The sequence below is a fragment of the Drosophila innubila genome (assembly GCF_004354385.1).
Source record: "Drosophila innubila isolate TH190305 chromosome 3L unlocalized genomic scaffold, UK_Dinn_1.0 0_D_3L, whole genome shotgun sequence".
Taxonomy (NCBI): domain Eukaryota; kingdom Metazoa; phylum Arthropoda; class Insecta; order Diptera; family Drosophilidae; genus Drosophila; species Drosophila innubila.
Genome location: NW_022995376.1, coordinates 26,128,894 through 26,155,531, shown reverse-complemented (window position 1 = coordinate 26,155,531; position 26,638 = coordinate 26,128,894). Strand labels below are relative to the sequence as shown.

The 26,638-nt window shown below is 39.1% G+C and overlaps 3 protein-coding genes across 5 annotated transcripts; 2 read left to right on the top strand and 1 right to left on the bottom strand.

The window, feature by feature from the left end:
* The first annotated feature begins 6,364 nt into the window (after positions 1–6,364).
* LOC117786562 (SRSF protein kinase 3) lies at positions 6,365–16,864 on the top strand. Of its 2 annotated transcripts, none has more exons than XM_034624886.1 (8): positions 6,365–7,475; positions 7,615–7,836; positions 7,900–8,351; positions 8,412–8,773; positions 10,391–10,478; positions 11,880–12,031; positions 15,072–15,342; positions 15,411–16,864. In XM_034624886.1, the coding sequence occupies exons 1-8, from the start codon at positions 6,760–6,762 to the stop codon at positions 15,605–15,607; spliced, it is 2,460 nt and encodes an 819-aa protein (XP_034480777.1). In that variant the 5' UTR covers positions 6,365–6,759; the 3' UTR covers positions 15,608–16,864. The 2 variants fall into 2 exon arrangements, with proteins under 2 accessions (XP_034480777.1, XP_034480776.1); XM_034624885.1 differs by having other exon boundaries at positions 6,368–7,475; positions 10,391–10,513; positions 11,918–12,031.
* Positions 16,865–16,965: 101 nt separating this feature from the next.
* On the bottom strand, positions 16,966–21,003 carry LOC117786561 (membrane-associated protein Hem). Its single transcript, XM_034624884.1, has 2 exons — positions 19,592–21,003; positions 16,966–19,533 (listed from the first exon to the last, which is right to left on the bottom strand). The coding sequence occupies exons 1-2, from the start codon at positions 20,769–20,771 to the stop codon at positions 17,333–17,335; spliced, it is 3,381 nt and encodes a 1,126-aa protein (XP_034480775.1). The 5' UTR covers positions 20,772–21,003; the 3' UTR covers positions 16,966–17,332.
* A 1,454-nt stretch (positions 21,004–22,457) lies between these two features.
* LOC117787438 (isoleucine--tRNA ligase, cytoplasmic) lies at positions 22,458–26,638 on the top strand. Of its 2 annotated transcripts, none has more exons than XM_034625963.1 (6): positions 22,458–22,535; positions 22,590–22,739; positions 22,800–24,051; positions 24,116–24,966; positions 25,027–25,519; positions 25,589–26,638. In XM_034625963.1, exons 2-6 carry the CDS (start codon positions 22,591–22,593, stop codon positions 26,534–26,536), a joined length of 3,693 nt encoding a protein of 1,230 aa, XP_034481854.1. In that variant the 5' UTR covers positions 22,458–22,535; position 22,590; the 3' UTR covers positions 26,537–26,638. The 2 variants fall into 2 exon arrangements, with proteins under 2 accessions (XP_034481854.1, XP_034481855.1); XM_034625964.1 differs by having other exon boundaries at positions 22,582–22,739.

Genomic DNA, 26,638 nt, shown 5'->3' with positions numbered 1-26,638 from the left:
TTGACCAATTGTTCCTATGGCAGCTATATATTATATAGTACCGAATTAAAGCAAATTTGGTCAGAATGTACAAAGCCAAGTTAAATGCATGTTCTGTCAGTTTGGTTTAGATATCTCAAAAAACAAAAAACTTTTTCACACTAAGACTTAACTTTCGATTGAGCGTCTCTATTGCAGCTATACAATATAGAGGACCGATTTGAACCAAATTTGGTCAGGATGTATAATACCAGCCCATTTAAAGTATCGTTTGTTACATTTTTTTCAAAATCAACTTTTTGATTAAATTTTTATCTAAAGCCCCAAACGCATCGCCTTGTAAAATATTATAGCGAAAATCGCTATAATTACGCCTCTTAAAAAAAGTACAGGGGTCTATAGCAATGTCCGTCCGTCTGTCTGTCTGTCTGTCCGTCCGTCTGTATGAGCACCTAGATCTCAGAGACTATAAGAGCTAGACATACCAAACTTGGTATGTAGGTTCCTCTATATTGCAAGCAGATCAAGTTTGTTACAGAATTTGGCAACGCCCCCTTTACCGCCTAAAAATTGACATAGAAAATTTCAAATCCAAATTATAAGAACAATTTAAAAGCTAGTGACACCAAACTCGGTATGTAGATTCCTCTATATTGCAGGCAGATCAAGCTTCTTTCTTTTTTCTATCGGACCACTATATCATATAGCGCCCATAGGAACAATTGGTCAAAAATCATGTTTTTGTATGAAAAACTTTTTTTTTAATGAGATATCCTAAGCAAACTTATACAATAAGCATATAACTTGGTTTTATATATTCTGTCCATAGTTGGTTTAAATCGTAGTTGTAATAGGACCGATCGGGCGAAAATTAAGTCTTAGTATGAAAATCTTTTATGTTTTTTGAGACATCGTATCCAATCTGATAGAATATGCATTTAAGCTAACTAAATATTCTTTAGTTTTTTCCATTATTAGTTTTTGCCATAGTAAGTACGGGGTCTCCGACAGTCAAGTAGCTCGACTGTAGCACCGGCCCACTAGTTTTATAATACAATTGAAATGCTCAGGCAATATGTGTGGCTTGTGCCTGACTAGTTCATACTAAAACTTAATTTTCAACGTATCGTTCCTATGGCAGCTATATGATATAGTGGTTCGATCCAAAAATAAAAACAAACTTGATCTGCGTATGGTATCCAGGAACCTAAATACCAAGTTTGAAGTCTCTAGCTCTTATGGTCTCTGAAATCGACGCGTTCAAACAGACGGTCATGGCTCAATCGACTCTGCTGTTGATCCTGATCAAGAATATTTATACTTTGGGGGTCTGCCATGCCCCCTTCTGCCTATTAAATACATTCTGCCAAACACATTATACCCATTGTTGCCCATTTTCAATGGGCTCAGGGTATAAAAACAATTTTACTCGATCTGATCGGACAGTCGTAGCAAATTTTCCATATTAGCTGTATATATTGCTAGTCGCCTTTCTCACCCTTCGTGCTGCTTTCGTCACTAGCGCGAACTGTCGTCTCCAGTGATTTAATTTTATAATTTTGACATTTAAAGGCAACCATTGTTTACTTCTAGGGCCTCGACAACAGCTTTTTTGTGCTTTTGGGTTGTACAAAATTTGTAAAACATAACATAAACCTTCTTAGAATTCGTCATAGATTACAATTTTGACAACCGTTTTCTCGCAAAAAAAAATGGCACTCACTACTGTATAATCTTTTTTTTAAGAATCGTGTATGCTGAGTGCGCAAGAAAGGATAGTCTGCGACATGATGAAATAGAAAATAGGTGGTCTCGTCGGCAGCCGAAGCTCGTTCGTTTATTCCCTTAGCTTCACGATGCTATACCTTTTGTGCTCTCGTAGGCCAAAGCATTAAGCTAAGGGAATAATTTTGCTGACGAGACCACCATTAACTTATTTCATTATGGTCTGCGAAATAGTTTAAGCTTATATAAAGTTTCAAAATGTTTACAAAAACTAATTTAACTACGAAGTTATATTGCTCGTGGGAATTTGTGTTTTACAAATCTCTAAAATCAACCCAATAGTTGGTGTTTCTGAAACGTTGCAAGCAATACTTTCAAATAACAAAAATATTTTGAAGAGATTAAATATAATGTTTTAATTTTACTGAAGTAAATAAAAATATTTTTTAAAACTGAATGAAATGTATTTTGAATTATAGTAATTTGTTAATCCAAAATAACACGTCTTAACGAGTTTAAAGTCTAGTGACGAAAGTCTTTCCATGCCCAAAATTTCTGATATTCAAATTTGTGACAAACAATATTAAATTTAACATATAAATTTAAAACAAAAATATATAAATTTTCAAATAATAAATTACATTCTGCACCATGCGCTAAAAGTTTGAGATTCTTTTTACATAAATACTTGTTTAGTACTTGGTTTAATACTTGGTAGTCGCCTGGAGTCCATCTGCACGACATAGACATGTAGATGCAAGGTGTACTGGAACAGTGTTGAAAGTCCAGTTTCAATGTGTATGGCATAATTTGGGGTGTTGAATGGCAGATAAAAAACTTTTTTGACGTAAAATCGAAGCAGCCGTTCCACATCTTTGTATTTGACAATGCCCCGTATCTGGGCTGCATAGAAAATAATTGACCCGGCTGTAGCTTCATAAAGCTTATACTTTGTGCTGTGTTTAATATTCCTTTTCCAAGTAGCTGTTTCCAGGTGCTGTTAATCGCTATTTTCGCCTCTTTTAGTTTTTGTGCCATAAGTTTATCAAATGACATATTGGAAGTCAACAACACTTTTAAATACTTATATTCGCTCACGGTTTTTAGCTGTACCCCACCCAGAGTCCATACATCGGATCTTGCTCTTCGACCTCTCCTGACCCTTATTACCAACAATATCAACAGTACGCGTACAGAGCGTCAATCATTTGTTGCATGCTTGAAGGGCTATAAGCGAGCAACCCCATGTCATCAGCGTACTTTAAGACTTTTACGCGTACCATTTCCAGATCAACGCCGCTGGGAAAAATTGAAGCTATATCATCCACATATAAAGAGAAAAGTAGTGGACTTAGCAGGCATCCTTGTTTTACACCAAGATTAGTTGCGAGCCTTTTGGATAGCTGTTTACCCTCTTACACTGTTGTCGTGTTCAGACTATAAAGACTTTGAATAATATCAATCATCTTTGTTGAGACTCCAATATTGCTGAGCTTAAGATAGAGACGGTTTATTTATAAAATTTATATATTTTTGTTTTAAATTTATATGTTAAATTTAATATTGTTCGTCACAAAATTGAATATCAGAAATTTTGGGGCATGGAAAGACTTTCGTCACTAGACTTTAACCTCGTTAAGAGGTTTTTTTTTTGAAGATATCAGAAATTTTTGAATTTCATATGCTTCTGATCAGGGACCGTAAATAAGTGTTATGCTAGCAAGTCTTAGCTAAATAAATCAATAGGATAGAATTATTTTAGGATAACATGCAATACATCAAAATTTCTTATTTTTGACGTAGTTAGCGATCTAAGCTCAAAACTTTTATTTCCGATAAACTATGTTAAAAATCATTTTTAATTCCTATTTTTGATTTTTATTTAAAAAGTAAAAGATAATAATAAAATAACAATTTTTATTTAAAAGTTGAAAAATTATACTTATTCTTAATTTTTTCACTAAAAATTTAAAATAGGTGTTATTTTTTATTTTTATTTAAAATGTCACAAATAAGAGTTATTCAATAATTTTGAGTAAAAATAAAAAAAAAAGATCATTTGAATGCCAGGTTTCTATTCTAGCGGGATTTAGCGTTTTCCCTCTAATCTAGCGGTTTTTTTCAAAAAGTCATGTAACAAACATTTCTCGATTTTCGAAAATGAATAAATGCCCATCATTACATATAAGGTTTTCTATCGCTTTGACGCAAACAGACAAACAGACACACAAACAAACTGACAAACTGACTTTTCATTTCATTTTGAGAAGTCCACTAAAAATTTCAAATTCAATTATCTTTTGAACTAGTTGTCGGATTTGATTAATCAGGGTATCAATTGACTGGTATTTTTGAAAGGAATAATAGGAAAAAATATAAAATTTTACCAAAAGGGCCCAACGGCCTCATTAGCGGCAATCATTAAAAATTTGCCCCTCCTTGAACCACTTGAGTTAGCAAGTTTTTTATGCCAAAGTTTTAAGCATTTTTTTGTTAGTTAGTACTAAACCTTTCGATCGGTATATAACTCGATCTGACAGTCGCAGCAAATTTTCCATATTAGCTGTATATATTGCTAGTCGCCTTTTGCACACTTCGTGCTGCTTTTGTCACTAGCGCGGACTGCCGTCCGCAGTGATTATATAATACATACCTAACACTACATTAAAATAACTCGAAAATTTTCGAACGGTTGTTTATTATGTTATGAAAAAATATTAGTTTGGTCCCCTTTTGTGCGTATCAAAGATAACCGTTCTTTGTTGTTTCATTGACAAACTTAACAAATCCTTTGTGTTTAAAAGTTAGAAAAAATAGATGATATAAGCAAATATTTGGATCAATTATAAATGTAGCCAATTAAATACTTACTAGGCATAGTTTCAGCATAGCTTGCTCCACTGTGCTTTCACTAAGCAAATGGGACAACAATTCCAATATTATTTTATATACTCTCTGCTGGTTCGCTGCAAACATTATTTTCCGCCCACTCACGCATACATACATGTGTATACATACGCTTGTACGCACATATTTATATACTTCCATATGTATGTATGTACATATATACGCATGTAATGGTTACTTTGGTTTGTTTACGTTTTTAATTTGCTTCAACCACAAAATCGCCACGTGACGCCAAATGGTCGTCGTGCCCCCTGCAGTCACAAATACATGGACACACACACATACATACTGTTTATGCTGCATTTGAGAAAACTATGACGTTTTCACATGTACACACATATACAATTCACATACACCAACACACACACATACGAGGTCTGTATGTTTATTTGCACATATTTTTACAGCGATTTATTGTTTTTATATGCCACATCTATAAATAATAATATTGAGGAATCAGCAACAACAACAACAACAGCAGCAGCAGAGACTGAGAATTTCAGTTGCTTTTGATGAGCGAAAAGGGAAACAAAGCATAAGATGCAAGGTGCGTGTTTCTCTTTGTGCATTAGGGTGAGTCATGCATGGAACAGCTTTTTTTTATTAGTGGCAACAAAGGAGGAAAAAGTGAGCTGGAGAGGGGAAATCAATACTCACAGACTGCTTGTTCTTTTTATAAACTTTAAATTGAAGTCATGGATTTCACACATACCCACACACATACAATACATGTACCTCTTGCGAAGTATTTAAAGTTGAAATCGGAATCCTTCAAGTTGAATACCCCTCTTCTATGACGCTATACACCCAATTTTGGCACAGTGCCTAAGATATCGCAACGATTATGATCATTCAGATGATGATAATGATGTTGCTTGTGTTTCTCTATATTATTCCATGACCGGCACTTGCCGCCGTCGTCAACCACAACAACAACAACAACGACGACGACGACGAGTTGATGAAGTACATTGGATAATGACGCCAAAATATAGATACCCAAGAATACATATATGTATGTAGATATGTAAATATATCTACTTGTATGAATACTCTGTGGGCATCCAATGTGTAGAAGTGTATGTACATATTTGCTTGCATATTTGCAAGGGCGTAGACAAGAGGGGAGGGGCGGGTCGAGGACATTGCCCCTCCCTCCTACACTCATGACTAATAATTTTATTGTTACTTAAATCCGCTAAAAGATAAAGATTCAAAACATGTCAAATAGCATAAACAAGTTTCGAGCTCTCGACCTTTTATTCCCACAAAGGTATTGAGCACTAATTTTCATTGTCAAATTTCAGGGACTGTATATTAACAAAATGTTTAATTAACATTTTAAATTATAATGGGTCTTATGCTATTTTATTAAACATTGACTTTGTTTTTGGGTTGTTACAAAGTTGGGTTGATTTTTTTTATTATTTGGTATGTTTTGTGCTTACAGAATGCTAGTCTCCCAAAAAATGGTCTTAAATTATACATGTTTTCGAAATATGCACCAAAATGTATATGAATATCAGGTTATATTTCTAAAAATCATTTTTTGGGACCCCCCTTAGCACAAAGGTAACTACACCTTTGAATATTTGTAGTACTAGTGTCAAAAACAACAACAATAGCCAACAAGAGCTATACGTCGACACGAATTGAATTCTTTGACTTTGGCTCGCTCATTTGATGATGGGGAAAATGGGAAAACAGAAGCGTTTCAACATTCTCGCCAATGCTTCGGAACGAAACGGTCGTCGAGCAAATGAAAAGATACAGATACTTTTCATAATTAAAATATTTGCGTTGTGCGATTTATTTATTTACCTCCACGGCGAAGTCGACGTCGTGGTCCACCTCCCCCTTCACCTCCTCGACGCGAGCGAGGGAGCGTTATGTAAGGCGTCTTCAATATTGAAAAAAAACGAGCTAAAAAGAGTGCAAACCGTTTGCAAGCGCGCGAAAACAATGCGAAAACTAACGCAAGCCGCCAACGCATAGGAAAGTCAAGGTCGTCGGTCTTACCCCCATACCTCTGTTGCCGACAGTTCCCCTCAGTTTCTGCCGCGTCGTTACTGCACTTGGGTGCAATGTAGGCGGGAAAAACGGATAATCCAATATAGTCGAACATTGAATTAAAACACACAATTTAAAATGGACAGTTGGTGGATGCACAGCTCGGAATTTGAGCTGGGGCACGATTTGGGTGCCACTTGCCCCAAGGAGGCCAATGCCACAGTGTCGACCTTTAACTGGACTATAGTCAGACAGAACTATATCCACTTCTATCAGCTGCTCTTGATCTTTGCAAGCAGAGTGAATCATTTGCTCGGTGAATTCGTTGACACTCTGTCCAGGGATGAAGTCTTCGTTTATGGCCTGCAATTTTGCCTGCTTCTCTTCTTCCTCTACCTGATGCACCTGCTGAAACGTTGGAGCAGTGATGGCGTGGTAAATGGAACCTCTAGTAACACATCCCAAGTCACAAAGGAGCTGAGCTGTGACTTTAACTTTGTCTCGGAGCAAGAGAAACGGGCGGCACAAGAGGCAGCTGCCGAGGCGATGCTGGAGGTGGAGGAGAAGCGACGTCGCAAGCGGTTCACCAAGAAGCGGAATTGCGTCTCGGCCGGACCGGTACTTATCGCACTGCGCCACCAATCTCAGCGACACAAAGGTCACAGGCGTACCGTATTGAACTTTGAGCCAATCTCGCCCAGGGAATGCATCCTGGAGAACTACTTGGCGCCCAGGGAGCAACCCTTGACGATTAGTCTACCGACTTCTGTTGTGGAGCAACAGCAACAGAAAGACATAAGCAGCACAGCTCCCACGGGACTCGACCAAGAGGATGTGGATTTGGTAACGTTCATGTGCGTGACTGGCCAAATTCATTTGGTTTGCTTTGGGGTGAATTAATCTAGTATTAAGGATTGGTTGGGAAGTCATTTCAAATATTCTGCTATTACGAAAATATCCTTTAAGTAACTGGACTGTTTTGTTCACTTTCAGCTCGGAGCCACGTGGAACGCTGAGCACCACAGATGAGATCTACCCAGACTCCCCGGATAGCAGTCTATATGGCTCGGACGAGGAGCAAGAGGATGCCTCACAGTATTGCCGTGGTGGCTATCATCCGGTGGTCATTGGCGACATATTTGACAATCGGTTTCGTGTTGTGCGCAAACTCGGCTGGGGACACTTTTCCACCGTGTGGTTGTGCCGAGATCTCAAGTTAGTATGGGATAAGTTTCTGATTGGTTTGGTTTACTCACAGTCTGATTCCTTAATCCACAGGGATGAAAAATACGTGGCTCTTAAAGTGGTCAAAAGTGCTCCACATTACATAGAGACGGCAGCAGATGAGATTCGCCTGCTGGAGGCGATACGCGACGCGGATTCCCTCGACGTGAAGCGAGAGCGAATTGTCCGACTGATGAATCACTTTACAGTGCGAGGAGTTAACGGTGTCCACACCTGCCTGGTGTTCGAGGCACTCGGCTGCAGTCTGTACAAGCTGATTGTGAAGAACAACTACCAAGGATTGGCTATTTCCCAGGTGCGCAACATCATCAAGCAGGTGCTCGAGGGACTTGACTACCTGCATAGCAAGTGTAGCATCATCCACACGGACATTAAGCCCGAAAACATTCTCCTGGTGATCGACAATGCAGCAGCGATGAATCAACAGATCGACGATGAGATCAACAGTCTGCGAGTGAAAGGCGCCGACTTTCCCGATTCGTATAGTAAGAGATTGACTGATTCGTTTGCTAAGCTTCCCTCATCCATTGTTCCTCCATCTGCAGTTAGTTCGATTGAGAAGCAAACAAAGACTCGGGCCAAGTGGCCGCTGATCGAACCGAATGGTTCAACGAACACAAACACGAGCAACACGAGCACAGCGAACAACTCGACATCATCGACTCCACTGGCCGCCATTGTGATGTCCTCGCTGGACAAGGACGACACGACGACCTCGTCCACACTCAACTCCAACACAACCTCCTCGCTGGCCTCCAAATATTCGAGTCTCTTGGGCGACAACGAGTGCAACGGCATTGGACTGCTCGGCGTGGGGGGAGGAGGCGGAGGAGTTGACAGTCCCATTATCGGAGGCTCTACGAATTTAAGCAATCGTTATCGAGCCGAGAAGAAAATCACTGCCAAGGTGAGTTACCATCTCGCTCACATCAGATTCCTACGCACTTTCCAGCTTATCATTCAGGTGTGCGTCGCAACTCGTCGTCAGTTTCAACAGTTTGCACTAAACTCGAGCCACACACACATACATTTACTTTTTCACACATACACAGACAGAGTTCGGTTTATATATGAGCGCTTTTCAACTTAAACTCTCAGGGAATAAAACTTTCTTTAAGGGGTGGCGACTTCAGCTGATAATCCTAGTTTGTGTATTTTTTTTATATATTTAATTTGGATAATGGTTAATAAACATCAAAAGATTATAAGTTGTGTATGAAAAGCTCGTATCTTTCTGAAAAAATAACATCCTTTTTTCAAAATTACATTCCATTATTCAAAATATATGCATCCAAGTCTGATACACTGTTAATTACATTATTTTTTAGCATTCTTTTGTTCGGGAAGGAAACAGTATCAGGAGAGTAAGGGGCTTCGGCACTTTTATTACAGTTTACCAGCTCGAAAAAAGCATCCATTGGTTTTTTATTTTTACTTCAAACTTCAGCCATTTCTCAGCGAGCTTCCGCATCTAATAAACTTATGTCCGACATATCCAACGAATATTTTTTTATATCTTTAAACTCTAAGGTTTAGAGTACTTCTTGAACTTTTTCTTGACGTCTATTAAAGTTATTAATTGGACACATATAACGTGTACGGAATTTAAAAACCCCATTTGCATTTTTGTCCATCAAAAAAACAATATTTAAATAACACGCGAGATTTGCTCCATTTTTCCTAGAATATCAAAAGTTGATTCAGTCAAAATGTAATCACCCACGAACCAATAATACAATTGCTATTAAATTTTTACACATGTCTTAAAAAGATTGCCTCTAACTTGAAAATCATATGTTAACAATTTTAGAGATATCCAGTATAAAAAACGATACAAACTTTTCAGTAGGACTGTTTTATGCTAAAACACTAAAGAAAAAAAAATAGAAATGCCATGTAAATTAGTTTTATTTTTATTTATTTTTGATAAGTTAAAATAAAGATTAAGATAGGATTGTTGCAATAAGTGGAAACATTCGTTTAAATAATATGAGGAGTCATGTTCATTAAATAAAAAAAAAATTTCAAGCATATTTACATTAAAAAAACCTTAATAATTTGTAAATACCAATAATTGTGAATATATTCTCTAAAAAATCTTCAATGCTATCTCATTGATATCATTGATAAATTTTGGACCCTGAGATTCTTAGTATGGAAAATAAGCCACATACAAATAAGCCGAACACTTATAAACACATAGATATTATACATTTACTTCAAGACTGTCTTAACTCAAAAAAAGACATTTAGGGAAAAACTTGCTTCACAAAATTCTTTCGTTTTTCACATAAAGAGATTATAAAATATAAACATGAAGAATATAGAACAGGACATAAAGAATATTTCTGCATCATTAACTCAAAAATCGTGTTCTTTAAGCTATGACAGCCTTGAAGCAGATGAGCGATATGTATATGTATGTGTAACATGTTTAATTTGTTAATTTGATTTGATTTCTTTGTTGCTTTCTTTTGGGAATCTCTTCATTTTCATTTGGCATTCGCCTTTTTGCGGCGAGCAGTCTTCTATTGACGAGGACGCAGACACCGACATCCTCGGTGATAATAGCACCATTGCCAGCGACACGCCTACCGAGCACGACGTTAGTCTAAGCACAAGTAACGTTTGTCCAAATTCTGATAAGGTAAAGTCTATGCACTTCTTCCCTCTAGAGGGGGATATTTCTGGCTTTGCCTCGTTCTGTATGTGTTTGACGCTTTGTTAGAGAGGGGAGATGGGAGGGAGAGTGTGTGTGGGTCATCTCTGCCTCCCTTCCCTCCTGATCTGTTAACTCGTTAACTGCTTAGTTGAAAGTTCTCGTTACTAATATACAAATTGGAAGTAGGGATTGATAGAATCATTTATGTTTATCATTTGTCCATTTAAATAAAAAAAAGTATATATTTTAATTTTGATATTTATGATTATTCTATTTTATACACATATTAAACTATGCCGAGAATTACACAAGCCCAAAACCCAAACCCAACATGTTTTGATATTAATGTTTATGTTAACAACTGGCTTTAGCTGTAGATGTTATTGTTAGCGTCCACACGCTTTTGGCCATAATGCTGCAATTCCTGAGCCAAATAACGCTTTAAGTACTCGTACCATAATCGTGTAGAATCTTTGTGCCGCCCTTTAATGTATGCTTTGAATGTTGTACTGCTCTTTGGCTTCAAACGGCATTTAATATCTATCCGGAGTAACGATATTGAGTGCTGAAGGAGCCTGACATAAATTCTTGGTTTGAGATTCAAAGTTGGACTGTGAATGATCCGTTCCAACTTTGAATACTCGTCCAATGAATGTTTTTTGCATTGCACCGAAACCAAAAAAAAAAAAAAAAAAAAAATTGTGTGTTCTTTTTCTTCTTTTCTTTCCTTCCTTGTGTGATCGATATACATAATCAAATACACACACACACACACACATACAAATACACTCACACAAGCAGCTGACCAATGCCAATGTGAGCAACTCGAATGCCAGCAGCAACTTGTGCTCCACCTACACGAATGTGAACTCGAATACCCAAAGCACGTGCACGTTAACGACACAACAGAACAACAGCAACCACAGCAATAACAGCAACCACAGCAACAACATGTCCACGATCGATAGTCCCACCACGCTTACTACGTCCACATCCGCATCTATATCCACATCCTCTATATCCTCCACATCACAATCTGACCCTGCCCCTGCCCCTGCCTGTGCCACTGCAACTGCCACCTCCACCTCCACCTCCACTCCCACTACCTCTGCCACTGCCACTGCCACTGCACCACCTACAGCTACCAGCAGCACCACCAGCACGTGCACGTACTCGTTAACGCATATCGTGCCAACAACTGCAATTGCAACTGCAACAGCAGCAACATCAACAACATCAAGCACTGAAATGTATCACAACATCAACACTGGCAGCTGTAATAAAAGGACAACAACCACAGCTGGCACTGCGACAACAACAACAACAACCACTGCAACCACAACAACAACCGCTAAACTAAATGTCAATGCCAATGCAATTCCTTCGCAGAATCAGATCCAGAATCAGAGTCAGAGCCAATCCTATACGCACACAATTCAATCGCTGATCAACAACAGCCATGTGAGAGTAAAGATCGCCGATCTGGGCAATGCCTGTTATGATGTGAGTACATACCTACTAATACTTATATATCGAGGGAATATAATCATAAGTTTTGTTATAAAAAATTCGTCATAATCTTTAATTTTACTGATTTACTCACGAAATAATGGTCGCTATCACCACGCACGTTTGCTCCCTGATAATATTTGTGATACCTATGATACTTTTGGTGAACGGCACTGATACCTTATCTTGATACCAAATTTTGTGTATCATGTGTATCGCTGAGCCCACGTATTTTCGTCTGATTGTTCAGAAATAAACCAAAGTTGGTCAGAATTTACAAAACCAACTTAAATGCATATCCTATAAGTTTGGTTCAGATATCTCAAAAAACAAAAAACTAAGACTTAATTTTTGATTGCTATTGCAGCTATTTGCTATATAATGGATCGATTTTATTAAAAAGTTGAAAAATAACACTTATTCTTGATTTTTTCAATAAAAATTTTAGATAAAAAGATTAAAAAAATTTAAAAATATTCTTATTCTGGACTTCAGAATAACACACCAAGTCCGGATGGCACAAATAGAATAAGAATATCTTTAAGTTTTTTAACACACCAATTTTTTTTTTTAATTTTTACTTAAAAGTTATTGTGTAACTCTTATTTGTGACATTTAAAATAAAAATCAAAAATAACACTTATTTTAAATTTTATTGAATAAATAAACAAGAATAAGTGTTATTTTTCAACTTTTAAATAAAAATTGTTATTTAATTATTGTTTTTTACTTTTTTAATAAAATTCAAAAATAAGTGTTACATCGTAACTTTTAAATAAAAGTTTGGAAATAATTGTTAAGTAGCAATTTTTATTTATAAAACTTATAACAGTTACGGTCCCTGATATATATACTTTGCTACGCCCCCTTCTGCCTGTTACATACATTCTGCCAAACACATTATACCCTTTTTTGCCCATTTTCAATGGGCTCAGGGTATAAAAAATGCTTCTGCCCCCCTTAATTTTCATCCTGCGTTCGCCCTTGAATGACAGGGACAGTAAATAATGATTTTTTTTTTTTTTTTCAATTAAAAACATCCTTTACTTCTAGTAACTGTAATTAAACGTTCAATATACCAAGTTTTTCTTTAAGGGTAATCTATGAAATTTTACCATGATCTAAAGATTTATGATTTGTATTGTATTACTCATGAAATAATCATTATTTTTGAGCAAAAAAAAATTAAACTCAAGATATAATCATTATTTTATGAGTTTTATGTTTTTTCTCAAAAATAATGATTATTTCTGAGTTATATTTTTTTGATCATAAGTAAAATTATAACACTAATAGAGTTTGATTTATATAGTAAAACGTATAAAGTTACAGTCCCTGAAAAATGTCATAACGAAAATAACAATAAATAATTACGCAGGAATTCCACTTTCAATTTTATCGTATGTCAAAAAATTCTCTCCGTTAAGCATGGAAGTATAGTATGTCTCATACAATACAATTTCTGATCGGCAAGTGATAATTTTTGAATCCCAAACGTGACAGTTAATGTGGCTTATCACTGCGGACGGCAGTTCGCGCTAGTGACGAAAGTAGCACGAAGGGTGCGAAAGGCGACTAGCAAGATATATAGCTAACAATGAAAATTTGCTACGACTGTCCGATCAGATCGAGCTATTTACCGATCAAGAGGTTTAGTCGTAACTTACAAAATGATGTAAAGCTTTTGCTAACTCAACTGGTTCATGAGATAAGGGGGTGTAAGTGGGACGGGAAAAATGATTGCAGCTTTTGGGGCCGTTGGGGCCTTTTAGTAAAATTTTTTATTTTTTAATAATTCTTATCAAAAATAAAATAAATAAATTTTAAATTTTAGTAGACTTCTCAAAATGAAAAGAAAAGTTTCGCTAAAATCTAAACAGTTTCCAAACCATAGAAGCTACAGATATGTTCTAGATATCATTGGAAAGGTGTGGTCTTTTAGGCGTACCTTTCAACTTTATTTTCTAAAGTACTCAGGTAACATTTTACAGGAGAAATAAGGTTTTTTAGCTTACATTGTGGCGATTTCTGTCAAAACGGCTATAGATCTAACAAATTAGCGTCTTAAAAATTATGTTCCCCAAAAATATCACTTAAGCTCCCAGCATTTAAGCACTGTCAAAGATGGCCTAACCAAACCTGAGGTGGAGAGTAAGTTTGGTTAAATAATACAAAAAAAAAACGTACTCATGTTAATTTTGAACCTTAAGTACATTTTTGATACATTTGGTGTGAGATCTATGAAAACTACTATATGTGCACATAAGTATCGTATGTGTAGAATATTCTCTATTATCACTGCGGACGGCAGTTCGCGTTAGTGACGAAAGCATCACGAAGGGTTGGGTAATATTCTTTTTAGCTGGGCCAACTCCAAATCAAAAAAAAACCCCATAAGAGATTAATCATGAGTTTGGGTACTCAACTTTTTTTTTTTTAATCTGAAGTTCCCATTTTTACCTGCGGCGCTTAATAATCACGATTGCACACACACTTCATGATCAGAAAAATCTTATAAATGCTTCTTTTGAAATTTGAGCTTGACCAAATATTCAAAATAATTATCTTTTTTCATTACATTACTTTTCGATTGAGAAAGCTCACAAATCCATTATGTAAACTGGCCATAAAATGGACAAGTCAAACAAAACTAGTGTTAGTAAACGATCCATAGTAGTGACAAATTTCACAAAGCAACAACAAAAATTGGCCGTTTTGAATGGAAACTCCAAACATTAAAAAAAAAAACTAGTTGAGTTCCTAAACCAAATTTTTCGGCTAAATTCATGATAAATTGCCCTCTATTTAGGGTTTTTTTTTTTTTTTTTGGATTTGACCCAGATCAATAGACCTTTATCCTATTTTGCTTTTAGTTATATAGCGATAAGCGATATTATCACGTTAGCCAGAGAAATCTAAGACAAACGTCTCTTTAACAATTAAGTTTATTTAACATACGATATTTTTTCAAGAAGGGGTCGATATCTATTTGATAAAACATATACAATTGATTAGTGAACTAATTAATTTCCAGTACCATCACTTTACGGAGGATATACAGACACGACAGTACCGATCCATTGAGGTTCTGTTGGGGGCACCCTATAATTATACCGCCGATATCTGGAGTACAGCGTGTTTGGCCTTTGAGCTGGCCACTGGTGATTATCTGTTTGATCCTCATGCTGGAGAATCCTACAGCCGTGACGAGGATCATCTAGCGCACATTGTGGAGCTGCTCGGATCGATACCACAATCGGTGATACTACGTGGAAAGCACGGACTCAAGTACTTCACCAGCTATGGTAAGTGTGTGCTTCTTGCCTGTCATCTGATAATCATGCCAGTAATCTTATGGAACTCTTAACTGCAGGCAGCCTACGCAACATTACCAAACTGAAGCCCTGGAGTCTACTCAATGTGCTCGTGGAGAAATACGACTGGGACCCGGTGGAGGCAAAGAAGTTCTCTGATTTTCTGCTGCCAATGCTCGAGTATAATCCAGTTATAAGGGCGTCGGCAGCGGAGTGCCTGCAGCATCCCTGGCTGGAGCAGGAGGAGTTCGTCTAGCACATTCAACAATTCATATAAAGGGACAGACATACTTACCCCGTACTCATATTTGTAGGCTTTTATATTCGAAAAAGAAAATGATCATAGAGGAACTAATATTACGATATGAAATATTATGCTAAATTAGCGTTAAGCGTTCAACGGAATGCAAAATATACACAGGATATGTATTTCAGAAAATTTCAGATGAATGCAAAATAATTATACACAGGAAATTTCCAAATATGTATGGCATGAAAGAAGGACGAGGAGTTTTCGAAGCTTTTTCATTTAACACGATTTTTGTACTCGAGAGCTTTAAAAAAAAAACATTTAGCAACATTGCGATTTTATTTAATAACAAAAAGAAGGATAAACTTAAAAAAAAAAAACAAACACATACTCGTATGTTTTTCTATGCTTTCTCCTTAACTTCTTTACTTTTTTTGTACTGACAAAAAAAAAACAAAAGACAATGACGACAATTTTTAAGTCAACAGATGCCTAAACTGACTGACTGATTGCAACAAAAAGTAAAAAAAAACAAATGCGAGAATGCAATTAACAAAAATAAGAGAATTAACATTTTCAAACAAATTTCAATCGAAAAAAGAAATCATAAGAATTAGTAAAATATTGAAGAAGCGTATTGATAATACAATATTTGTATAATTAAACTACCAATTAAATGTAGATAACTAAAAGATATTGTTACGATTAAATACAGCCAGCTTTCTAGCAGCAAGTAGTGATTGTGGTATATTTAACCAAAAATATTGTAGGACTTCAGCAGAATAGGAGTATGTGTTTATTTATTGGTTTCACCTGGATGAGACACTTCGAGAGAGTTAAAATTGTATTTATTTTACCTTATTAACAAATTGTTTTCATTTCATTTTCAGTTCAGTGATCGAAATATAATAACCCTGTATATTTTCCCATTGGTGTTATTTTATTTTCGCAAATAAATACTGCGGGCTTTAAAATGAGATAATCCAAAACTTAACGCACCATCTTAAAGATAATAATTGATTTTAAAAATTTCCTAAACATTTGACGCTAAAAAGATATTAAGTGAATACTATAAATCTAGTAGAGGAATTGACAATTCTTAAATGAAGTTTACACAACAAACGATGCAATTTCATATGTATTTGCTAGGGAAATCAAATTCACATTGAAGAACTAAACATATTTTATTACTTACCTACAACAAAACAACAAAAGTATTTGTACACAAACCTAAGAAATAACATTAAACGTGACCAAATAATTTAAAATTGTGGTAGATTTTTGCCGAGAGATGCGTAAAGAACAAGAATTAAATACACATTAAATATACATACACACACGGTATAAAAATAAACACAAGTAAATACTGTAAGTAATATTCGTATAATTTGAATCTTTTCAGAAAGCTTAAAAGAACTCCATAGGATTGCGCCCAAATAAAAGTACTGGCAACTATCGAATGATTTGGTATTGATTTGGTTTACATATGTACTTTATTCATAAGTAATATTGTATCAAAATGCTGAATACTTGTGCCTAGTATGATTTAGACATGGTTTAGATGGGGTATCATATCATCAGGGGTTATCATATAAGTTTAACAATAGAATAATAATTATATACTCGTAATTCGTTGGCATAATGCACAATGATTGATTATCGATTAGAAGAAACTATGTGAATACTCGGGATTAGAATACGCATTTTTCGCAGCTGCCCACCTCAGGAGGTCTACAGTCCCAGCCCTAGAATTTGTTCCTGCTTGTAGACACCGTGATAGGCATTGCGGATTAGTACGTAGGGAAAGCAGGACTCTAGGAGATCCATAGTGAGAAAGGGTGATTGTTTGACAATCTCATCCAGCAGCAAATAGATGGACTCGCGATTGCGGGTGGCCTCCTTATCAGATTCCTGGCCCAAACGAAGTAGCGATGAGCTGGCCAAAGCCAAAAATTCCTTCATCCGATCCTCCATATCGTTCTGTCCGCAGATGGTGAACAGGGCTCCAAAGATGTTGTTAATGGCAGCCGACATGCAATGTGTATTATTCGAATGACCGTCAATGGTGGCCCTGTAAAATGAATGTTCGTTGCGAGCCAATTTTGGTATGGAGACAGCCACGAAGACCATCAGTAAACATGCGGTTAAGTGCTCGCCCTCGTCAAATTCGGGTTTCTTTGATTTCAATGTGGTGGCCAGCGTAGGATCCACCTTGCACAGCAGACCCGCTGCCGAGGCCATCTCAGAGGCGACGCGTATCTGATCGCCGCCTGGCAAATGCTCCTGAAAGTCCTTAACCGAGCTAAGCAGGAATGGAATGCGTTTGTCCAGCACATCCACCAGCGCCTCGTGAACGAGATTACGGAAGCAGATAATAACTCCAATGATTGTCATGCGTTGCAATACCCGGTCCACATCTTGAAGGCGCTTAAATTGCTCTTTCATCACTTCGGGCTTGTCAAAGCTGGTGCGCAGAGTGATCAGTACCTCCTTGTTGGTGCCCACCAGTGATTTCAGCTCCTGCACCTGGTTGGCAATATGCCACATCAACGTCTCGTTCAATGTTTTGATGCCATACGGTCCAACCAGTTCGGCCAGGGCACGCAGCTCGTTCAGATCGGAAAACTCTTGAGGATTAAATGGTACCCAGCCTTCCGGAGAGATCGGCACGAACGCTTTCTGGTTGATGGAAAACACAATGTTACCAGCCGATACTCGACGTAGTAGCACTTCGCTGTACCAAGTGTTGTATAGTGCCGCAATGGTCTTCTCCCCATGAGAGTCCAGGGCCTGTGTCTGCTGCAGCAGGCAGTTGTTGAACACTCGCGTGATGTCGATATGCACGTAGTTTTCCACTGTCTGCAGGACATTCATATAGGCGCGAACGCTGGCAAGGAGCTCCGATGGCTTTGCTATCTCCATCGTCTCCTGGTTGAACATCACCATGCCGACTAAATCGCGCGAAAAGCGATGCTCCAGATTCTGGCAAAGATACTCGCGCGGAGCAAAGGCAAATTCCCATACATTGACAGTGGGACAGTAGTTAATGGCATAGCATAGCTCTGTCAGTGCCATGTGCAGCTTATCCATTGTGGTCAAATCCTCGCGAGTCTTGCGGTAGGACTCGTCGCCCGGCTTACGAATGTCATCAAAGTGCTTCGATTTGGATTTGTCCTTCTTTTTGCGAGCCGATTGAACGGAAAGAATCTTGGCGCAGTGTTTGGGCAGGAGGGCGTCTGCCATGGTACACTGTTCATCGCATATGGTAGTAATAATATTCTTGGCCTCCTTGGCCATTTCCTCCAGAAAGATGTTGACAACACTCAGAGAGCGCTCGCGAATGTGATGACGTTCCTCTGGACACATCTCGTGCGTGCAGTTCTGGAAGTGGCTGCAGATCAACGGGAATGCAATGATGAATCGATTTTGTGCCGGAAACTCCAGGCACATGTGGAACTGATCGTCAAACATTTTGCTGTAGAAGCAGAATATGCTTAGATCCGAGGTCTCCACAAGGATCTCGTCCAGGTTGTCCACTACACGCGTATGGAACACCATCGAATCGAGCAAACGAGCCAGTTCAATGTGCTCGGTGATGCGAAGCGCAGCTTTGCCCACGCTCATGTACGTCTGCAAGCGGAACCAATCCAGCCGGAAGGGTCTGAAGTAGAATAACTCATTGTCCTCCACCTGCTTGACGGTGAGGCCAGCGGCTGTATTATACAGCGAGCTGAAGATAATGCTCTCGTCCTCTGGGCACATCTGCAGGCTCTGCATGCGTATGTTTAAATCCGTAGCGTCGAATCCGGACAAATATTGCACGTAGTAACGCTGCATTACTTGACTATACTTGCGCACCAGCGCACGTAGTTCCTCCATATGGAATAATAGCTCTGGCAGCTGTCGATCGACCAGATCCTCATTGCTCTTTCCTGCAAATAAGCCGTAGTTTAAAAAAAGAGATGGATTTGCTCGCTAGGTGTTACTAACCTTTATGCTTCAGCAACGGAGGATTGTCGTTGTGTCTAAGGAGCCAAAGGATCTCGTCTCGGGCCAAACACAATCCAATAAATATAAATATTGCCTTGGGACCCAACAAGCCCGGTTGATCCGTCATTATAAGGGCCAATTCCTTCAAGGCGGTTCGCAAGAACTTTCGCCTCTCACGGTGCATCAGTGCTGCCTTTTGGACAGCCGTGTTGTAGGCTTCCTTCACCTCGCCAATGCGCTTGCTGTAGCCCTTGATGCCGTCAAAGGTGGACTGAATGTATTGGTGTATCTGGAGCACCTCGTCTCTGAACAGCGCCACCACCCAGCTGCTCTCTAACGCAGAGAGCCAGATCTTGTTCACCTCCGGGTACTGGCCCAGCATTTGATGGTTCAGCAGCAATCCGAATATGATCCAGCGATCCATAGCCTCCAGCGAAATGTACTCACATGACATTGTGTCCGTTCGCACGGCTTTTAGTAATATTGCCGGATTGCCCACAAGGCTGAGCTTTTGCATTTCACGCCACTTGTCGGCGGGAAGATTGCGCAGGGCATAGATCGAGGTCAGGGAGCGCAGGGCATTCGCAAGCAGGCGCTGGTGGGGAATGAACTCCTCGGCGAGCTTCTTCAGCGGCACTTCATAGTCCAGTATCATCTGGCCCAGACGAGGGAAGCCTGTGTCCGCCTGGTTGTGCTGCAGCTCATAGGCGGCATTGTAGAGGCCCAACACCGCCTTGCGATCCTCGACGCGGGACAGGACAATCATCAAGGACACGTAGGTGACCACCAAGTCCAAATAGTTCTTGGTTAGCTCAAAGTTAAGCGTTATATCCAGGTGGATCTGGCAGGCATCCATGGTGGTCAGCAACTCGCACACATTGTCCTTAAAGTCAAGCAGATCCACAAAAGTGTGGTAGTACAGCGACAGAGACTTGATTATCTCCGCCTTAATGTTCACTATAGCGTTAAGGCCCTTCACATCGATATTGGGAAAACGCTTCACAATGAATTTGATTGACGACTCCAGCGACTTTTCGGATAGAAAGCCCGGTTTCGACTTGGTATCGCCGCATGCCTTTTTAATGTTATAAATTCGCGTAAGAATCCCCAAGCCGCGGTCATTCAAAATGATTAATTTCTCAGCTATCTTCTGCTGATTGGGAAAAATTGGGCGTGCCATTGTTTTCGGTTGGAATTGTGTCACAGACACCGAAGCTGTTCTTGTCGCTGATAATTAAAAAGTTTAAAATAGCGTAGGATACGCCAACTCTACGCGACACACGATATTTCAATTTGTATGGTTTTGTATTTACTTCTCTTTATATTTATTGACCTTTATTTAGCTAATAAAACACGGTAACGCGAAATGTACACATTCTAGTTTTTACCAGTGTTGACAACTTATCCGAAAAATAGGAAGCAGTCACTGTTGTCAACTTGGCTTTTTTAAAGTTAGATCTGGCTATTTTCAGAGTTTGTTTGCTGGAATAATTTCAAAATTGCTATTAGCTGGCAGTCTGGCTATTTTATATATATATTTAGCTAAGTTTTGCAATTAATATTTTAAGTAAAACTGTACAAAACTGCACAAAAAAAAACAAATTTAGATGCTCTTCAGACAGAAACAGATATTGTTTTTTTTTAGAATTTTCTTGATATTTTGATTTAGTTTTATTTTTTTTAGAATTAAATTTTCTAACTTCTCTTCCCGAGGGCTGATGAACTTCAAACCTTCTTTAAAATGTTTACCTTAATTTTGTCTAATTTCGAATTTTAAAACTTCATCAAATTATTAATTAGAGTGTGGCCCCACGTGATCAATAACGCGTTCTAATTAATACTGATTCAGTATTTTTAAATTACCATCTGATATACCAGAACAGTCTGGTATATTTTAGGTATAAACTTTAACTCATTACTCCTCATTGGCATGTGCTCCTCACTTAATGCGCGCAGGTTAAATTGGTTTTATTTTTTTTTTTTTTGCAATAATTGTCGAGATGCTGGTGCTATTTTGCTATTTTGCATCGCAAATTCAGCTATTTTTCGGAAGCTTTTCCAGCCAGAAACAGAAGTTGGCAACAGTGGAACAGTGTGGCAGTTCTAAGTCACAGAAAAAAAAGATAGTTTGCACGTCTATGTAATAAATGTGTGAAGTTATTGAAATGAATTCTAAAGCCAGAATTTTAAAAGTTTTAGTAGAATTATTTGTTAAAATTTCATCGTTTTATAATATATATATATTTTAGAGTTAAATTATGCAACTCTTTGACCGAGCGTTGACGATCTTTTAACCTTCATTAAGTTTAACACATTCATTTCATCTTATTTCGAATTATAAATTTTTCTTAAAATAGAACTATGAAAATAGCTGGAGCTAGCTATAAAATAGCTAAGTTGGCAACAGTAATTTTCACGTACCCATCGGGGTATCGACTATCGAGTCGATAATAAGTATTTTTTTAAATTAATATTGAGTGACTGTATCGTGATTCTGACAGTATTCACTCGTTACTGCTAAAAATTCATAAATACTATTTATAAAAATAGAACAAAGATTTATTAGATTCAATGAAGCAAAAATTAGTTAAAGCAATGATAAGTTTTCTTAACAAGATTACAATTTTTAGTCTATAATGTTATTTAATTTGATTGCTTGTGGGATTTATTAAATGAAGAATACTTTGTGTCGGTATTTTCTGATTTCAATAATTATATATTTCGAACTTTTAATAAAACATGGCTTGTTTCTCTTTCTAATGATTATTCACAAGATGTTCATAATTACTTCAGAACGTAGTACCCCTAATGTTAGTATGTAGTAATCGTTCTTATCGATAAGTTCGGTTTGTGCAAAAATAATTTTGAGAGCGGTGAATTATCGAGCACATGTTGTTGCCATCACAGCAGTTTTTCGCATTGAAATTCGTATTTAAAATAATAGGTGAGCGTTTTAAATAAACTGAATAATTAAATTCAAATAAATAAAGACTCCTAGAATGAGCGCTACAAGGAAGCTTGAGCGTAGCGACGTGTGTCGTGTGCCGGAGAACATTAACTTTCCGGCCGAGGAAGAAAATGTGCTGAAGCAATGGCATGACGAAAAGATTTTCGAGAAGTGCAGTCAGATATCAAAGGGAAAACCGAAGTAAATATTGCAGCCGATTGCGTCAGCCAGTCATACTGATTTACGTTTGCGCTTTCATAGATACACTTTCTACGATGGGCCGCCTTTTGCGACCGGTCTGCCGCATTATGGCCATATCCTGGCGGGAACCATTAAGGATATCGTGACGCGTTATGCCTACCAGCAAGGATACCACGTGGATCGTCGTTTCGGCTGGGATTGCCACGGTTTGCCTGTGGAGTTCGAGATTGATAAACTTCTTGGCATTAAGGGGCCAGAAGATGTGGCCAAGATGGGAATCGCTGCTTACAACGCCGAGTGCAGGAAGATTGTCATGCGCTATGCGGATGAGTGGGAGAACATTGTGACACGTGTGGGTCGCTGGATTGATTTCAAAAACGACTACAAGACCTTGTACCCATGGTACATGGAGTCCATCTGGTGGATATTCAAGCAGCTCTTCGACAAGGGATTGGTCTACCAGGGTGTGAAGGTGATGCCCTATTCCACTGCCTGCACCACGTCACTCTCCAATTTTGAGGCAAATCAGAATTACAAGGAAGTCGTTGATCCTTGTGTGGTCGTTGCCCTAGAAGCCGTGTCGCTGCCCAATACCTACTTTCTGATCTGGACCACGACACCTTGGACATTGCCGTCCAATTTTGCCTGCTGTGTTAATGCGAAAATGACCTATGTGAAGGTTCGTGATGTCAAGACTGATCGACTGTATATTTTGGCGGAATCGCGATTGTCCTATGTCTACAAGACGGAGGCAGAGTATGAAGTGAGGGAGAAGTTCGCTGGAGAGACGCTCAAAGGTCTGCACTATAAGCCGGCATTCCCGTACTTTGCCAAACGTGGTGCCGAGGTAAAGGCATACCGTGTCCTGGTGGATGATTATGTCACAGAGGACTCTGGTACTGGTATTGTGCACAATGCACCTTACTTTGGCGAGGACGATTACCGCGTCTGCTTGGCAGCCGGCCTAATCACTAAGTCGAGTGATGTCATCTGTCCCCTGGACGATTCGGGTCGCTTTACGTCAGAGGTGACCGATTTCCAGGGCCAATACGTCAAGGATGCTGACAAGAACATCATAGCCAACCTGAAGGCGAGCGGTAAATTGGTGTCCAGTGGACAGGTGAAGCATAGCTACCCCTTCTGCTGGCGCTCAGATACCCCGCTGATCTACAAAGCGGTTCCATCGTGGTTTGTGCGCGTCGAGCACATGTCCAAAAATCTGCTGGCCTGCAGCTCCCAGACGTACTGGGTGCCAGACTCTGTAAAGGAGAAGCGATTCGGTAACTGGCTAAAAGAGGCCAGGGATTGGGCAGTGAGTTGAAATCAAAGTTATCCACAGTTGTACCATAGATAAAAATACGTATTTTTTCCATTAGATTTCTCGCAATCGCTACTGGGGCACACCCATACCCATTTGGCGTTCCCCAAGCGGCGACGAGACTGTCGTCGTTGGCAGCATAAAGCAACTGGCGGAACTATCTGGGGTACAAGTGGAGGATCTGCATCGCGAAACTGTCGATGATATTGAGATACCGTCAGCTGTGCCCGGCAATCCACCACTGCGACGAATTTCGCCCGTCTTTGACTGCTGGTTCGAGTCCGGTTCAATGCCTTTCGCGCAGCAACATTTCCCGTTTGAGAACGAGAAGGATTTCATGAACAACTTCCCAGCGGATTTCATTGCTGAGGGCATTGATCAGACTCGCGGCTGGTTCTACACCCTTTTGGTCATCTCGACGGCGTTGTTTAACAAGGCACCCTTCAAGAACCTCATTGCTAATGGGTTAGTCTTGGCCGCCGATGGCCAGAAGATGTCAAAGCGCAAGAAGAACTATCCGGATCCCATTGAGGTCGTTCATAAATACGGCGCAGATGCCCTACGTCTGTATCTAATCAACTCGCCGGTGGTTCGCGCCGAGAACTTGCGCTTTAAGGAGGAGGGTGTGCGTGATATAATCAAGGATGTCTTCTTGCCCTGGTACAATGCATATCGCTTTCTGTTGCAAAACATTGTGCGATACGAAAAGGAGGATCTCGACGGCAAGGCACTTTATACCTACGATAGTGCACGTCATTTGCAAAACATGAAGGATGCCTCGGTCATCGATGTGTGGATCTTGTCATTTAAGGAGTCTCTGTTAGAGTTCTTTGCCACGGAGATGAAAATGTACCGTCTATATACTGTGGTGCCCAGGCTAACCAAGTTTATAGATCAGCTCACCAACTGGTGAGACAACTTCGACGCTCGCTTAACTACTTTTACTTTACAGACTCTCTTCTGATCTAGGTACGTGCGTCTAAACCGTCGACGCATCAAGGGTGAAATGGGTGCCCAGCAGTGCATTCAATCGCTAGATACCCTCTATGATGTGTTATACACAATGGTTAAGATGATGGCGCCCTTCACTCCGTACTTAACAGAATACATCTTCCAACGGTTGGTTCTGTTCCAGCCAAAGGGATCCTTGGAGCATGCCGATTCCGTACACTACCAAATGATGCCCGTTAGCCAGCGTAAATTTATCCGCAGCGACATCGAGAGATCCGTAGCTTTGATGCAGTCAGTGGTTGAGTTGGGTCGCGTTATGCGGGATCGTCGCACACTGCCAGTTAAATACCCCGTTTCAGAAATTATTGTTATTCACAAGGAAAAGCAAACTCTGGAGGAGATTAATAGCTTGCAGGACTTTATACTGAGCGAACTCAATGTGCGTAAATTGACACTAAGCTCAGAGAAGGAAAAATACGGAGTGACATTGCGGGCGGAACCAGACCACAAGGTGAACATATCAAGCTATTATCAATTGTTATTCTATTTCTAATTATTATTTCTGCCTTGTCAAATTTAGACGCTGGGTCAACGCCTTAAGGGTAACTTCAAGGCTGTCATGTCTGCCATTAAAGCGCTCAAAGATGATGAGATTCAGAAGCAGGTTGCCCAGGGCTACTTTAACATTTTGGATCAACGTATTGAGCTGGAAGAGGTGCGCATCATTTACTGTACATCTGAGAAAGTAGGCGGCAACTTTGAGGCACACAGTGACAACGAATTACTCGTCCTGATGGACATGACTCCCAATGAAGAACTGCTCGAGGAAGGCTTGGCACGCGAAATTATTAATCGTGTGCAAAAGTTGAAGAAGAAAGCACAACTGATACCTACGGACCCTGTCATCATTTACTATGCTTTAAGCGCCAACAAGAATGCCAAAAAGGATGTTTTGGAAACGCAGGCCCAATTGCATAAGGTTCTTGTCAACTATGTCTCTATGATAAAGGGAGCCGTAAAATCAGAATTTATACCGTTTGACGAGAAGCAGGCCGCTTCCAAACGGCTTATTATCACTGAGCTTGTGGATCTCAAGGGAGTAGATCTTAAGCTGACCATTAGCTCCACGGAGGAACTACAGCTGCCGACTCTTTCATGGCTGAACGTAACCCTAGCTAGCGAGTTGAAACCTCGTTTTGCGAATTCCAATAAGGCCTCCATATTGCTTCAGCATAATGTCAGCAAGGAGTATATCACTCTGTCTACACTGCGCAGCGAGGTGGAAGTGCTTTTTGGACTTTATGGTGTCAACTATGACCTTTACGTGGTTGATCAACAGAAGAAAGTCAGTGAGCTGCAAGCTATCGATAAGAGCCTTAATGGAAAGCTGCTTGTTCTTACTCGCAATCCGGATGCTTTACGTGTACCGGACTTTGAGGTGGATCCGGCGCCCTATTCAAAGTTCATCAATCAACCATCTGGTAGCACAGTCTTTACTGAGAATCCCAAGGGACACAGCCTATTGTAGAAAAGAAAACTCTCTTGGATAACATATGGCATAATATTTAAACTGTGAACAGAATCACGAAATATATAATAAACTTTTTTAAAAAGTTTCAAACATACTATA